Here is a 16,282-nt window from a genome sequence, read left to right as displayed (position 1 = left end):
CTGTTCATCCAACTCGTCGTTGTAGTAGCTGCACAACATTTAAAAGGGAGAAATAAAGCCTGACAGTGATCTGTTATTTAGACAAACAACTGGTCTGAGGGACCTCCCCTTCAAGAACTTCAGCCTGCATTTAATCAGACCCTATGACTATGTCCTTCTGTCAGTTTGAGTAAGTCCAAAATCCTCTCCTTGTTTCTGAATACCTGTGCAAGCAGGACATTTCAGTAAAGCAGGGTGAGAGAAAAAAATGAGATTTTTAACTATATCAGTTCTATTTCTGTAGGTGTTTGGCTCATCTACTGAGTACCAAAGGGCTATATCCAGAGAATGTTCCCTGCCTTTAAAAAACAACTTTGCTGGGATGCCTGGGTGGCTCAGTCAGTTCAGCGTCTGACTTCAGCTCAGGTCATGAGCTCATGGTCCATGGGTTCGAGCCCAGCTTCGGGCTGTGTGCTGACAGCTCAGAGCCTGGAGCCTGCTTTAGATTCTGTCTCCCTCTCTCTCTGCCCCTCCTCTGCTCTCTCTCTCTCTCTCTCTCAAAAAATGAATAAACATTAAAAAAAAAAACAAACAACTTTGCTCACTGGTTGACATTAGACCTAAGTGTTATGTGAAACTCATGTCCTAAAGTGAAAATTTAGTTTAAGACCAAATATACATATTCATATATTCATATATTCATATATTTCTTTATCTTTATCTTTATATATATGTATGTGTGTGTATAACATATATGATATATACTTGCACAAAGTGTGTATATGGTAAATTACTCTAAATAAAGTTCATTAAATAATAATATGAAATAAATTTTTAATGATCAGACTATCCAAAACAGTTATTAACACTCCCTAAGAAATAATGGAGCACCCGCGGGGTGGTAAACTGTACTGTGATACATGCTGGCTAAGGCTGTGGGAGCACTGTTAAGATGGTATCTTTGTAAGGAAGGATGAAGAAAGCCTCTTGGAGATACCCCTTCAGGTTCTTGTGAAACAAAACTCTGAGCAGCACTTCCATGGAGACTGACATTATCATTGGAGGTGTTTATCTTCCCCTGTAAATCTTAGAAATCCTCCTCACCAATACTGACGCACTCCATGGTATGGTTGTTGGCTTCCAACCCTTCTGGGCAATTGTCAAGGCACTTTCCAAGGTGTAAGTAAAATCCATTTTTACACTTTGTGCAGAAATTTTTGTTGAAACAAGTATCACAGTCAGCTTTGCATTCTGAAAGAGAAAAAAAGAAAAGAAATATGCTTTCATTATCTTCACTTACTTATTGCTGGTCCAGGTCTCTATGCTTACAACACAGGCACATGTGACTTTTGTGTCAAAACAATTAGGATTCAAAATTATTTTTCTAAATTAAAGTATGGATTCCTCCACAGTCATTTAGTTGATGAACATCAATCATTGATTTCAAAATTACTGTACTGAGAGTCCTACGAAAAAATTTTTGGCAATATGTCTACTGCCAAGAATGTTTATAAGACCGAGTATCCATTTATATAAAATAACAGTAAAAAGTGTTTCGTCAGAACTTTAATGAAATATACTAGATATTGCTTTAGTGCTATTTTAGAGGTCCATTCATTCATTCATTCATTCAAGAAGTATATGATTGACTACTATGTGCCGAGCACTATTCTAGATAGTGATTGACATCAGTGCACCAAAGAGAGATAAGGAGTTCACAAAGCTTACATTTTAGGAGGGAAGACACAATAAACAATGACAATAGCTGACCCTTATATGGTGATTAGTAAGTCAGATATTGCTGCAAGTATTTTACAATATTAAGTCACTTCAACTTTACAATAACCCAGTGAGGTAGCCCTGATTATAATTCCCATTTTACAGGGAATTATAGAAATTGAGACTCAAAAAGTTTTGAAACCAGCCCAGATCAGAGTGATTTTTGAAACCAGGCAGTCTGGTTCCAGAGTAAGAGGTGGTCTGGAAAAAAGAATGACAACAACAAAAGGTAGGGGAAAGATATGGAAAATGAAAAGAGGAAAAGTTTGATTATTGTGAGTTAGCTGGTCGTGAAATACCTCTCTGCGAAGGTGATATGTGAGAATATTGAATGAAAGAAAAGAACCAGCCAAGCAAAGATGTGGGCTAAGAGCTTTCCACGCTGCCAGAATAGTGAATGTAGTACAGTAACTGCAAAGGCTTTGAGGTGGGAAGATCTTGCAAGAAGGCCAGTGAGGCCAGTGCACAGTGGATGAGGTGCAGTCATAGGAAATGAGTTTGAGAGGTAGGCAGCTATATGTGGTGCCTGACAGAGGAATGGTATTTCCTAAAGCTACATTTTGAAAGGTTACTCAGTCTACGCTGTGAAGAGTAGACTTTTGGGGTCCAGATGAGAGGTGATATGAGAGCATTTTCAACATTTATTTCCAACATTTATGTTATACTGGAATTTTTCTTGAAGCAAAAATAGCTGAATTTATTCTTTAAATCATTAAATGTTGTGATAGTAATGGGATGTTGTGACAGTAATGGGAACTCAGATGGCATTAATGCTTATGGTAGTTTTCTGTAGGTTATGTGGGTAATAACCATGTTCTCAGTGTTTGCTTTTATGATGGGAAAAAAAACCCTACAAAACTTGAGTGCTTTTTACAAGAGGTGAAAATCTTCCTGCTCTGAGGGCTAAGTCCACGTATGCTTTAGCCTTATCAGGTAAATATTATTATTAACTTAACACCAAATATCACAAATATGCTAGAGGCCATTTCAAATCTGGAAAGTCCCTAAGGGTGAGATAAAAACATAATTCTGTGTAGCACTTACTTGTACATTTATTTATATCTGGATATCGAGTTCCATAATATCCACTTGGACATGAAGAGAGACACACTCCAATCTGCTTCATGCCAATTCTTTCCAGAACAAAAAATAGTCTGGGCTTACATGACAAGCATCCATTGTAATCTGAACACGTCGCACAGCCTCCTTGGCAGCCTTGACTGACGTTAGGATGCACTGAAGGGACAAATGTACAAAGACAAAAACAAATGTTAAATCATAAATAAAGAAGTTCAATGACATTCTCGAGGCAGAGATACATTTGTTTCACTAGCTTTCAATTGGTGGTAATGGGTGAATAAGTTGGGATTTTTTCCCCTCTCTTTTCTGTGATCTAGTATTTCCCTTAAATATATACATACATTGTTTTCAATTTAAAAGTTATTAAAAACTTTAAGTGATTAAGTTTTGGCATTTGGAAACTAAGAATATACTGCCTCAAACTATTTATGGATCATATATGTATTTATATGTAGTGAAATATTCTCATTGAACTAGCACCCTGGCAGATTGGAGATTGGGTAATTTTGAGCTTATTCCCTAAAATCAATGTATATTAGCTTTGCTCATCATTTATGCAATGAGCACGTATCTAATTTCTTCAAGCAAAGATGACAACATAGAAAAGGCTTAACTTGAGTAAGGACACTTTGTTCTAGGATATCTTTTTTCATGTATGGTCTATTAGAGAACACAATATTACTCTTTGATCCATTGAAAATTGATTCTGAAACTATGTAGCTTCTTGGGACTCCCCCACCCCCATGCTTTCTTAAAATATTTCCTCTCACATAAGTTTAATGTTTATCAGTTCAAACTGATACCATGATGACAATGTGATACTTATCTTACCAGTATTTCTACAAGACCATGTGGCTATTTATAATAATATTTATAGTTTATAATATAATATTTATAATGTTATATATATAATATATAATAATTCTACTTCTTCTACTCAAGTATGTATTTGGTGAGGGCATGACACTAAAGACTACTGCTACACATACCCCTAAGAATTCTAAGGTTTCCAAGAATCATCAACATGTGTGGTGAGCTGGCTATTCATTAGCAAATCTGAACAAACATAAACAAACATGTGGAAGAGTCATGTTTACTTGAGATCTTCACAACTTTAAATCTTCTTATTACTATCAACTGGTCATCAACATCTGTGTGTGAGCTGGTGTAAAATTGCTGACTAAAGTACATCTCTCATGGAGCTGGTGTTTGGGATGATTTCTTCTCCTAATGAATTCTGTGTTCAAATACACTATAAGTAGCTTTATTGTTCCTCTAGGAATCCAGAAGGCAAAAATTCTGACCTTTATAAGAAACAAAGGTTGATGCACAGGAGTGCAAAGGCACCCCAGTGTATTTCTGATTTCTCTTGTTGGTAGTGGTGTGTGTGCGTGTTGGGGTGTGATGGGCCTTGCCATTATCAGGTCTGTCTTCAGAGTGATGTTTGGTTCTTGCTAAGTCCTTTACTGCAAAAACAAATCCCACCAGGCTTAGTTAGAAAGGGTACCTACAAGCCCAATCAGCCTTACTACAGGGGTGCAAGAATTAGCTACAGAGAGGTCATTTGGTTGACCAGTGTCCTCTGCCTAGAGGAAAGCATCCCTGAATCAGCCACAGGAACCACAAGCAGCTCATTCTCATTCCAAGACGTTTTGTAAATAAAATGAGGAAATGTGGGGGGGGGAAGGGAAGTCTGCTTTTCCTGTACATGCTCCTCTGTGGGGTGGGAAGAATATATAAAGTGGCACAGGAGGTTTAGGCATTACAGGACTTGGGGAACTTGTAAGTGAAAACTGTTCTCCAAGTAACAGGGTACTTTTTCATTGCGGTAACTCATCATTGGAGACTTACAGAAAATGTGTTTTCTGTAGGGAAAGACCCTAAAAAGGAAAGGGATGAAGAGGGCTTCCTGTGCTCAGACTCTAGTTTGGTCCATTTTAAGAAGCAAGATGTGTAGTTAAAAACCTGTGAAATCTTCTCATAAGAACTGTCTGTGGAGAAGTGGACCTCAGTTTGAAGGAAAGTCACTTCAAGCCCAGGGCACTAAGTGACTCTGAGTTTGAATGAAATTAGGTTTAACTGGCCCACAACAATCTATCTCTATCTCTGAAATGCAGCTGCCCAAAGGAAACAAAATTATAATTTCAAGCACCTTGAAACTTTTGTCAATTATGATACAACTTTAAATCAGTTATGAGAATAAACATGATTTACATATGTGAAGCCTCAAAAACTGATGTACCTTAAAATAAATTTCACTTAAAAATGGGTTTTGGGGATGCTGGGTGGCTCAGTCGGTTAGGTGTCCGACTTCAGCTCAGGTCATGATCTTGTGGTTTGTGAGTTCGAGCCCAATTCTGGCTCTCTGTCATCTTGGAGCTCACTTCAGATCCTCTGTCTCTCTCTCTCTCTCTCTCTCTGACCCTCCCCCACTCATGCTCGCACTCTCTCTCTCAAAAATAAATAAACACCAATTTTTTTTTAAAAAATGGGTTTTGGATGTTTGGAAACTTCTCCAGGAAAGAGCTCCATACAGGCCCAATGACCTGGTAACAGTTCCCATCAAAATTTTGAGATGTGACAAAGTACCTCGCTCCATTCTTTCTTTAAAACTTTTACTGATGAAATCTAGCACAATCAACTCATAGCGTAGCACTACATTCCTTCTTCTTGCTTCTTTTTCATATTGTGCCTTTTTAGACAAAATTTTTTGGCAAAATAGATTTTTGAAAAGTAAAGAAGCCAACTTTATTTCTTCAGAAAGGGTTCAGTGTTATGCTGTGGGAAGTGAGAATAAGTAAGACTCTGAAGCTCAGATTCTAGGATTCTAGATTTTTGTTTTACAGTTGAGTAGAGTAGTGATTGTTTTCTTGAATACTATGTAAGGGTCACTCAATTTTTACAGCCTGTATTACACAACTAGATACAAATTCCCCAAACTTCATCTTAAGGGGAGGTTTTACTTTTTACATGAAAACCACAGAAAACTTTGGTCTGGATTGACTGTAACAATTCTTTCAGCCTTAAAATCTTATGATTCTAAGACAGAAAATAGAATTCTGCTTTTCATCCTTCTTCCTCTTCCATTCTGATAAAAACTTCATTTTGTATTTCCGAATCACCTCTTTTTAAAAAATGTTTTAGTACTATTAGTTTATACAAACAATGGAGGTATTAATGGTGAGGAGGTTTCATAAAATATCTAAGGTTTAAACTTAATCTTAGAAAATAAGTTGAAGTTATAAGTATGTAAGTGACCATCATGAGGCCAGAGGAGGGAACACCCCAATTATCCACATCAGGAAGGAGACTGGCATGAGTTCAATGCATCTGATGCATAAAGAGTGGTTAATGGAGATATGAGGAGTATCAAAAAGATTGCAAGCACTGGGTAGATCTAGATTATGGAACTCTTTGTGGTTTGTGCCAAGGACATTATTCTGTAGATATAAGGGATTTCAACCTGGTGGGTGACGTGATCACTTTTGTATTGGAAAGGTGATCTCCCTGGCAGCATGGAAAACACAGAAACTAGAAGACTAATATAGTGATCAAGGTAAAAGACTGGTGATAGCTTAAAATATAGCAAAGGCAGGGTAATGTGGTGAGGAAGGTATGACTATTCCAAGGATATTTAGGAGGTGGAGTCAGTCAAATACGGTGACTAACAGAATGTGGACCGAACAGGAAAGAGGATTTGAGAAGGTGTGTTTTGAGTTCCAGCCCGTGAGTGAATAGAAGAGAAGAGGGACTTCTGGGGGAGTAAAAGCCTGCAGTTGGAGTGTGGGGGCAAGTACACAGAATAACAAAAAGTATAAAAATGTAAACATGGCTTAGGATCATTGATTTTGAAGATTTTATGAAATATCCAGAAAGTGATCCTTAAGAGATGGAACTTAATATTGTACTGGTTGCTAGAGATGTAAGGGTGAGTCTCTGGCTGTAACTACCTAATTAGAGAAGACATCTGAAAGAGGGAGGAGTTGAAGAATGCCAGAAGAAGGAAACATAGTCCAAAATAAGGGATATTTGGTAACAAAAAAAGACATATTTTCAGTTCATTTCTACACCATTTTTGCTTTCAAAGCATGCATCTCATAGAAAGCTAAATTAACTCCTTATTAGTAAGGATAGAGGCCATCACAATTATTTATCTTGAAACCCCAAACTAGGACTCAAAGAAATTCTGAAACTACAAGACAAATAGCAGTTGATATCAAAGGTTAGAACCTAGATCTTTGATGTCTGGTAACAATCTGTTTACATATATAAGTATACTCTAGCTATGTAACAAGGGTAAATCTGAGTGGAAAAACAGTCAGAAATCATGAGGAAGTTAAATTGGGACTTTTTTTTTTTTTTTTTACAAATGTGTCAAATACATGGTAAAATTGATGTATCTTTCCCTAAAATTGGGAAAGAGGGAAGCATCTTTTCTTAACTTGTATACAAAGGTTAAGGATGAAAATAGTATATATTAGTGTGTAATTTAAACCAATTTTCAGTGTTCAGTGTCTGACCTGTTAATATCCCTTGAATAAGTGACTTCAATTTTCCTAGCTGTTAAGCTTTCCTACTATTTCTCTATTTGGTAATCTTACGATGCATAACTGATGTAATGGCTCATAAAGGCTATTGTCCTGAGAGTTAAATCAACTTTTTTGATAAAAAATCCAGAACATAGAGTTTTAAATGGTAGAGCATTTGGTAAATACACAATCTTTGGCTAGTTATTTTCATTTTTTACGATATACTAAACCAGTTGCAGCATTGAAATTTAAGTTATGTTTCTGTAACAATTTAAGTACAAACTTCAAGGATTTGCTTTACTTTAATCCCCTTTTAAACCCCAACTGCAAATGTAGTCACATCTATTATAAATTTCTGTGTGGAAGAAATTCAATGTTGCCTGCTGCCAGTTACCTCTGATGGTCATTTATTTGTGGCTAGAGAATTTCCAGAAGTACAGAATTTAAGTTTATAAAAGGTTTGATTGAAGTTTAAAGTGCTAAGTACATGAAAGTAATGTATTGAGATTTTATAATTCAGAGAATAAAAAATAATAAATTAACAAATGTGATAAAAGTTAATTTTTTAATAATAATAATTAAAAAAAAAACCAAATTCTTCCTAAAGCATTCTTGTTCTCACAACATTCACTGCCTGCTTTTCTCTATATGGTGGCCTTCGGAGACAGGGTAAGGAGAAGAGGCCAGTGGAATTCTATAAGCAAAGCTATTTTCACTTTTGTCCTTTCTTCCATGTCCTCTTCTTTTGCAAGGATGTTCACATTGACTTGAAGCTTCTTGAAGGTAGGTATCTGGTCAGTCTTGATAATGTCTTCATAATTTTATTGGTAATTCCTAGCTTCTACACAGGGCAGCTGCTTATTAAATGGGTTATCAGTGAAGAGTTTTTTATTACTGAAGAGACGAAGGCAGTAAATATAAAAGATAAGCTATTTATTTGTGTTTTTAAAAATAATAAAGATGTCAAAGAGGTAAACACTTAATAGAAAGTATTTATGATAACTGATTTTAAGTGGGATGTGCCTATAAACATCTGGTAAAGGAATAAAATTTCAAATCATATACACTTTGAGGATGCTTAATTATGAAATAAATCATTCAAAATAAAATAATAAAAGTTTTTCTAGGTGTATTTATTTCAGTTATCTATTCACCTAAAGAAAATGTAGACTTATTTTTTGCTTATGTAAGGATAGCACATTTCTATCATATCATTTCTAGATATCTATCACATCTATCATATTATATCTGTCTTGATTATTATGGAATCATTTTTAAGTTTAATATAGCATTATGGTCATTGAAAGAGATGTTTCATGAGTCCTCTGAATGTTTGGAATTATTCACTTTAAGAAAAATCTAGTGTTAAAAATTTGAATTACTTGGCAGTCTCCTTTAAATTCTATTGAATCAACCCCAGAAAATATTGAGAGTCAATGTTTCTTATTTATTCATAAGTTAAAGAAGCCAAGGCAGAACAGACAACGGCTAAATCTCCATAATCATTTGTTAGGTATAGACAGCACAATATGAAAAGCTGTTTGAATGGATATAATTACTTACTGGTACACAATACTCCTTTACATTCTCAAGTGATGATAACTGGATCAATATAGGTCTGTCATAGTCCTCCAATATTATTTCTGACTAGTAATTTGTTGAGAAAGCCATATGTTTATATACACAAACATAATAGATTTTGATATTTCTGAAATACTGTGTACCATCAGATGGTGTGTACATATGTGTATATATTGTATATGTAATTAGACGCACGATGTGCACACACTCTATATAGTTTTTAATTAAAGTCAATAGCACAGACATTAATTGACCTGAAGTAGTTAGGATAATAGAGTCTGTCACATCTTTTGTCCCAGTGAATCAACCTTGAACACTCTGAAAGTTTGTACCCACACCAATGGGTTCACAAAATTCCTAAAGTCTCAGAGAGGAATGTATTCACCAGCTGCTGAATAAAGCCCAGTTAGGGCTCCACCATTATTATGTGGGGAAAAAATACTGTTTTTAATGGAAACTATTTCTTTGAGAACTTGGAAAATCTTTCTCTTTCTCTTACTGAATAATAATTTCCTGAAGGGAGTCTAATATTTATATTCTATAAATACTTTAAAATAAAACCACAGTAATAACACAGACCTAACATTAAACAGCAATTAGCTAGACTTTCCACTAAAATGAAGCCAGCTCAAAATATTAAGAAAATGGCTAGCAAATGATGGCAGATATAGAATTCCTGAAATCTAAGCTATGATGAATATTTGGTAGCTAGATGCCAACTTGGTGGCCAATGGCTGGGCTTTGTCCATCCACAGTCTACAGAATTAGGACTAGAAACTAAAGGCAGATGAAAGGGGCTGCATTATCTGTACACTGTGAAGACCGTGATTAAGGTTTTCAACACAGATTTCTTACAACTTACTATGTGCCTAACAGTACACGTGATATAGGAAATGTAGGAGTGAAGACATCTAGTTCCTGATTTTATGATGTTAATCAGTTAGTAAGCAAGTACACAATTAGATGCTTAAAGATTGTGATGGATGGTGTGAGTGAAATAAACAGGTGAACAAAACAGGGAATAACTCTGGGGAACTACTTTACATATAGCGGTCAGGAAAGGCACGTTTTAAAATGTCACTGTTGAGCTGGGACCTAGAGAACGAGAAGAAGTAAACTATGAAAACCTGAGGGAGGGAAGATATCCCAGGTGGATCACCAGCACGTGCAAAGATGTTAAGTCCATGAGAAAGAACCAGGCATAAGGAACAGCACAAGGGGAACCAATGAGGTTGCAGCAGTGGTATGCGATGAGGTCAAAGAAGGAGGGTAGAGCCAGATCCTAAAGAACCGTGTGGGCCAATGTAAATACCTGGGATTATATACCAAGTGTATTTAGACTCTGCGTTGCTAAGTGAATATCAGAAGGAAAGGAAAGAACACATTTTGCCTGACATAGTTATTTACTTTAATTTTTGTTAATTTTATGGATCATAAAATGGAACCAGCAACTTGTGTTCCTTGGAAACATGTTGTCTTACCAATTTTTATATTAGAGGAGAATGTTCTAACTAGCTACAAGATAGAGATTTACACTCTGATTCTTATCTTTGAAGAGAATGTACATCAATTTACATGTTCTTTGCTCTTGGAAACATTTCATTTCTCCTTTGTTTCTCCTATCTTTCTCTAGCAATAATTTGAGTTTGCTTTGGGGTTTTACATTTTCATTCTTTTTTATTGGAGTGGAGTCATTCTTTTTTATTATAGAGGTGGTGGTAAAAATACACAGGAAATTATGGAATTCATAATAGATCATAAGAACAAATAAACAGAATAAAAAATAAAATATTTTGTAATCTTGCATATACTCTTTTCTGCATTTTTCTGAATTCTTGCCATTAGTGATGCATATTGACAAAGTTTAGGTAATTTAGAGCAACAGCATTATAATTTTCACTTCTAATATAATATTTCTTTTAGAATCTCTATATTCTGTTCTTTTTTCTGTTAAATAAATTAATAATCTGTGGGTTAATTCCCAAGTTCATTCTTCAAAAGTAGTGAAAGCCATATTAGTTTTCCTGTGACCTACCAGATAACTATAGTTGATTCTGCTGTTGACACTGCAACAGAAAGTATTTGTAGAACCAAAAATAGTGTTTTTTTCTTGACCACAAGTAGAAAATCTATCTTAAGGTTAATGCACCCTGCTACGGGTGTAAAATGTAAGGTACTGAATCAGCATCTCCAGCTGTTGCTAAGGAAGGGAAAGCTTCCCCTTTTCCAAGTGGCCATGTTCCCAAGTGGAGGTGAATAGAGGACAAGAGGGAGTGGATAGGGGTAAGGGAGACCCAGATTCTGTAGAGAGCCAGGACCTGTTGATGAGTTAGTGGGTGGTAATAACAGCATTTTTTCATGAGACAGATCCAACAGTGTTCATCCAACAGTGGGAATCATTATGTACTCTGGTCTGGCTGAGAGTTCCATTCCTTTTTTTTTTTTTTAACGTAGAGAATTAATTAGAAATCAACATAAACAGAAAATGTGATAGTTTAATGGTAATGAATCGGCATGGCTGTGATTCCATAACTACTAAGTTTGCATTCTTGAAAGAAACAAACTTCAGTTTGTGCTAAAAACAAACTCTACTTTGTTATATTCTGAATAAACTTGGATCTTCTTGCCACATAGCATGCTAGAGCAGCATATCTGATGGCTGAAGTCTTAGTGTAAGCAAACAGCAGGCGAAAGACTTGTGGTATTTTAACAGGCACAAGAAGATGTGCAAATAGAGGGCATATCATTAAACAAATCCAGCTTTATGGGTCACATCTAAAATCCTGAGCAGAAAAAATAAGCGGTTTTTTCTCGTAGATTCACAAAATTGCTGGCAGAACAGAAGGTGCTAGATATCCACCTTTGTGCATATGATACATTTTGTGCATGGTTCACTGCATCACTACCTCATTCAGATATGGGCCTGCACACTTTCCAGAGCAGCACAGGGACTGGGAGGTAGAGAACTGGCTTTGGATTCATACACAGTTCTGACATTTACTAGCTGAATAACCAAAATTGATCTCTTCATCCAGCTACTCATTTTGACAATTAAACTGTCCAACATCTACATGCTTCTAGTTAGTGAGCATCCAAAGTTGAATAAAACCAATAATCTGTGTCAAGGAGTTCACAGTCTGGTTATTTAGACAAAAGTTGAGTAAGCTTTTTGAACCTAGGATTTCTCATCTGTAACAGGGGAATTTCTATTTGAATTGAGATCCCATGTAAGCACCTAGCACTCTTATGGGCACTCATTACAAGTCAGTATGTAGAAAGCATTTCGTTTTACCCAAGAAGTACTAACTATAACCTTGTACTAGTTCCACTCTTACTCAAGACAGCTGTGAAGCTTTACTCACTACTGACTCTCTCAAAACCCTTCAAGTAAGAAAACTGGAGAGAGGGCAGAATGCTGATGCTTCTTTCTAACACAGGTGATTTGGGGAAACTCAGGGAGCCTGGAACTCGTTAACAGTCACAGGAAGGGGCTACTTTTTAAGGACCACAGACACAGATTTTAATGAGTATCAGATATGGTAGTCTCACACAACATTCTGGGCAACAAGTTCTCTGGGACTCTAGCAACCCACTGAAAACAAGGGCCTGCTTAAACAGGCGGAAAGAGGTAAGGTATACCACAGAAATGATATCAGAATGGTGTAGAGATCCTGAAGGTCTATGCCAGTTAAGTTCTAAGACTGTACCGTGTGTAAAATTGAGCTGAGGTACTTTTTAATAATGTGAATGCATAGACTTCATTCCAAAAGATTCTGATTCAGGAATGAAAAGGTGAGCCCGGGTAGTCGCATCTATATGCAGCACCTCAGGTGAATGCAACACCGGTGATACAGATACCCCACTTCTAGTATCACATCACTGCTGTTGTCACAAATAAGTACTTATTCAATGATTTCTCTTCTAGGACTGAAGACAAAACATGGTCTCTAACTCAAGAAGCCTAAGATATAGTTAGTATAACAGTCTTTTCATATTTTAAGGCCCATACATATACATACCAGAAACTTAGTGCAACAGAAATTATTACAAGGCAAGAGCAATTACTGATGGTTGAGGTATCTGAAGGTGCCAGCCTGCAGTTCGGAATAGTTATGAGACTTGAAGGAAAAGAAGACCTTAGACAAATGGGAAGGGGGGAAGAGAATGTTATGAGCAAGAGTGTTATGTATGAACACATAAAGAAGATTTGGGAGAATGGTGAATATAACTGGGGAATTTAAGAGGATTTTACAGTTCTTCCTTCCCTCTTGACTTTCAGATGAGAACACTGTGGTCCACATAATTAATTAGCTTCTAGCTGACAGAATCAGAAACCTTTGAAAGTTTAGAGGGATTTAGTTCAAACAGCTTCCCCAGAACCGTCCATTTAATTACGTCTAGTAAAACAAATCTTATGATATTTGGGGGCAGCCAATATATTTATTTTACAGCATCTCTACATATTGAACATCTTAAAGCCTCTCCCCATTAACCTGCCTGTCTTTCAGGAAGTTCTGGTACCATAGAACACACCCAACACATTTTCTCCTTTTTCCTAAGATTGTTTGTCAAACAAAGCTTGGTGTTTTGGATGGAAAGGTGGATAAGACCTAGGAGTCTGAAGTACAGTGAGAGACCATAAACAAAGTACAGCCAGGGTGGTAAATATTATGTACAAGTCGTTGGCAGAAAGGAGACAACTAACCATCTGGAACCACCTACTTGGGAAACCTGACATCCAGGCTGGATTTTGAGAAACATGAGGAAACTGGCTAGGGGTTTCAATTTAATCTTATATATAACTTGGAACCGTTTATAGACAAATCAGTGACATGATTTAATTTTGTTTTAAGCAAATACTCTGATGACAAAGAGAATAATTTCTGAGGAGGAGACACTAAAAGTTGAGTTATTAAGATATTATATTCTTACCTGGCACTGCTATTAGCTAAATTAGAATAGCATTAATGGGAAAATGGAAAAAAGAGGGCAGGATTTTAAAATTATTTCCAAAGAAGAATGGGCAAGGTTGACAGGATTTAACAATCAATTTTACATGGGTAAATGAAAAAAAATCTATAAATGGGTACGCGAAAGAATAATATTGATTTGGGGGTTTCTAACTGGGGAGATCAGGAACAAAATGATGTAATTAATGGCGATAAAAGGAAAAAGAAATATCAAACTAGAAGGACAGGTGACTGAAGGAGAAAAGTACAAATGATTATATTGAGGTCCTAGGGGATTGGACTTGTCTTATTGTTGCTTTGTATCCCAAACTCATAGCCCAGGACTAGGCATATAAATGGGCTCATAATAAACCATAAAGAACAAATAAACCCCTTCATTTTATAAAAAATAATCCCCTCCCCCAAATCAAGAACTGAGACTTAGGAAATTTTGGTGACTTCACAAGGAAGGATCCCCTAGCCTTAGTGGCACTCTTCAGAGGTTTTTTGATTTCACTAAAATGTAAAATTTATGGAGAGAACTAAAGGGAGAAAAAATTAAGACCAAACATGAGGAGATGAATAAGAGGCTAAGGAGTTTACGTGAAGATAAACAAAGAACCGTCATGGATTTGAAAAGTTATGGAATCTGAAGAAAAATTCATGTGTTGGGGCGCCTGGGTGGCTCAGTCGGTTGATCGTCCGATTTCGGCTCAGGTCATGATCTCACAGTCCGTGAGTTCGAGTCCCGCGTCAGGGTCTGTGCTGACAGCTCAGAGTCTGTAGCCTGCTTCGGATTCTATGTCTCCTTCTCTCTCTGCCCCTCCCCTGCTCATGCTCTGTCTCTCTCTGTCTCAAAAATAAATGAAAATATTAAAAAAGAAGAAAAAAAATTCATGTGTTCTAGGAGTTCAGAAAACAAAGTTGAGGAGATTCTTCTAATACAGCATTTCAACCATCACACCTGAGCATGCATGAATTTAGGTATGAAAGCCAAGAGTTTTCCAAAGCCAGACAGCTAAAATGCTGGAGTTAACCTTAGTTTCTTATGGCATCAATATCCGATCACATTTTCCAGAGTTTGAGATCATTCCCTGATATTCAGTGCTGGTGAGTAGTCACTGTGGAGACAGGACCTAGAAAGTTAGTCATGAACACTGCCCAGAGTAGGAGCAAAGACACCAAAATTCCTCTGATTTTCCACCTTCCTCACTGGATAAGACACATTTTCCTGTGGTCCATTAGAAATAATCACTCTACATTGAGACTACAGAGCCAAAATCTTTTTTTACAAAAAAGAGATACAACCTGGCTCACTTTGCATCCTATCTCCACCAGGCATGTTGGATTGTACACTATCATGAGAAGGCATGCTAATCAACTTTTAGAGGGAGCTAATTTCAGAATCCAAATTCACTACTCTATATCTAACAAAAATACTAATTATAGACAGTGAATAACAAAATGGAAAAGGTCTTTTTTAAAAAACCATTTCACAGAGTATTACAGTAGCCCCCCCCTTATCCACGGTTTTGCTGTCCACTGTTTCAGTTGTCTGTGGAAACCATGTTTTGGGAGCAGATGATCCTTCTTCTGACACAGAGTCAGAAGGTCAGTAGTAGCCTGATGCTTATGTCATTCGCCTCACTTCATCTCATCACGTAGGCATTTGGTCATCTCACAGCATCACAAGAAGAAGGGGAGTAGAGTACAATAAGACATTTTGAGAGAGAGAGAGAGAGAGAGAGAGAGAGAGCACATTTACATAACTTTTATTACAGTATGATGTTCTAATTGTTCTAATATTGTTCTATTATTAGTTGTTATTGTTAATTTCTTGCTGTGCCTAATTCAGAAATTAAACTTTATCATAAGTCTGTATGTGTAGGAAAAAACCAGTATATATAGGGTTTAGTACTATTCCTGGTTTCAAGCATCCACCGGGGAGTCTTGATGTGTCCCCTGCAGATAAGGAGGGACAACTGTATATTACAAAGAGTCTCTATTTTTAGTTTCTTTTAGTTTATAAAGGCTATTAGGTGAGCCATGGGCTTAGAGTTTTATTTTTAGATTTGAAAGCATTGTTGGTCAGTCTTTAAAATAGCTTATTTAGCAGTCTTTCCCCACAGCATCTCTTTCCCCCTGGATGGGCTCACACATGAGTACTTAAAGGGAAAGAACCTTAATGATCCACCAATTCACCTTGTCAGCCATTAAGAATAATCTAATTTGTGAAAAAGATTTCCCCCAATTTATATGCCATTATTGTGAAATCCAAAGACATCATACTAATAGGAGGAACTTCACAGAAGATAAATGGGGATCGTGGCCATCCAGGAAAGGCTGTGGACTTGTTGTCAACTTTTAGAGGGAGCTAATTTCAGA

At 36.6% G+C, this 16,282-nt stretch overlaps 1 protein-coding gene across 1 annotated transcript in view; it reads right to left on the bottom strand.

The window, feature by feature from the left end:
* The window catches only part of RSPO3 (R-spondin 3), an 85,975-nt gene that overhangs the window by 50,448 nt on the left and 19,245 nt on the right, over window positions 1-16,282 (bottom strand). The window contains exons 2-3 of the mRNA XM_007078654.3: window positions 2,803-2,994; window positions 1,084-1,230 (exon numbers count right to left, since the gene is read on the bottom strand). Coding sequence (XP_007078716.1) covers window positions 1,084-1,230; window positions 2,803-2,994 — 339 coding nt within the window. The remainder of the gene's footprint in view (window positions 1-1,083; window positions 1,231-2,802; window positions 2,995-16,282) is intronic.

This window comes from Panthera tigris, chromosome B2 (assembly GCF_018350195.1).
Source record: "Panthera tigris isolate Pti1 chromosome B2, P.tigris_Pti1_mat1.1, whole genome shotgun sequence".
In the NCBI taxonomy this organism is placed as follows: Eukaryota; Metazoa; Chordata; class Mammalia; order Carnivora; family Felidae; genus Panthera; species Panthera tigris.
Note: the sequence above shows the minus strand (reverse complement) of the source record. Positions and strands in the feature narration are given on the sequence as shown.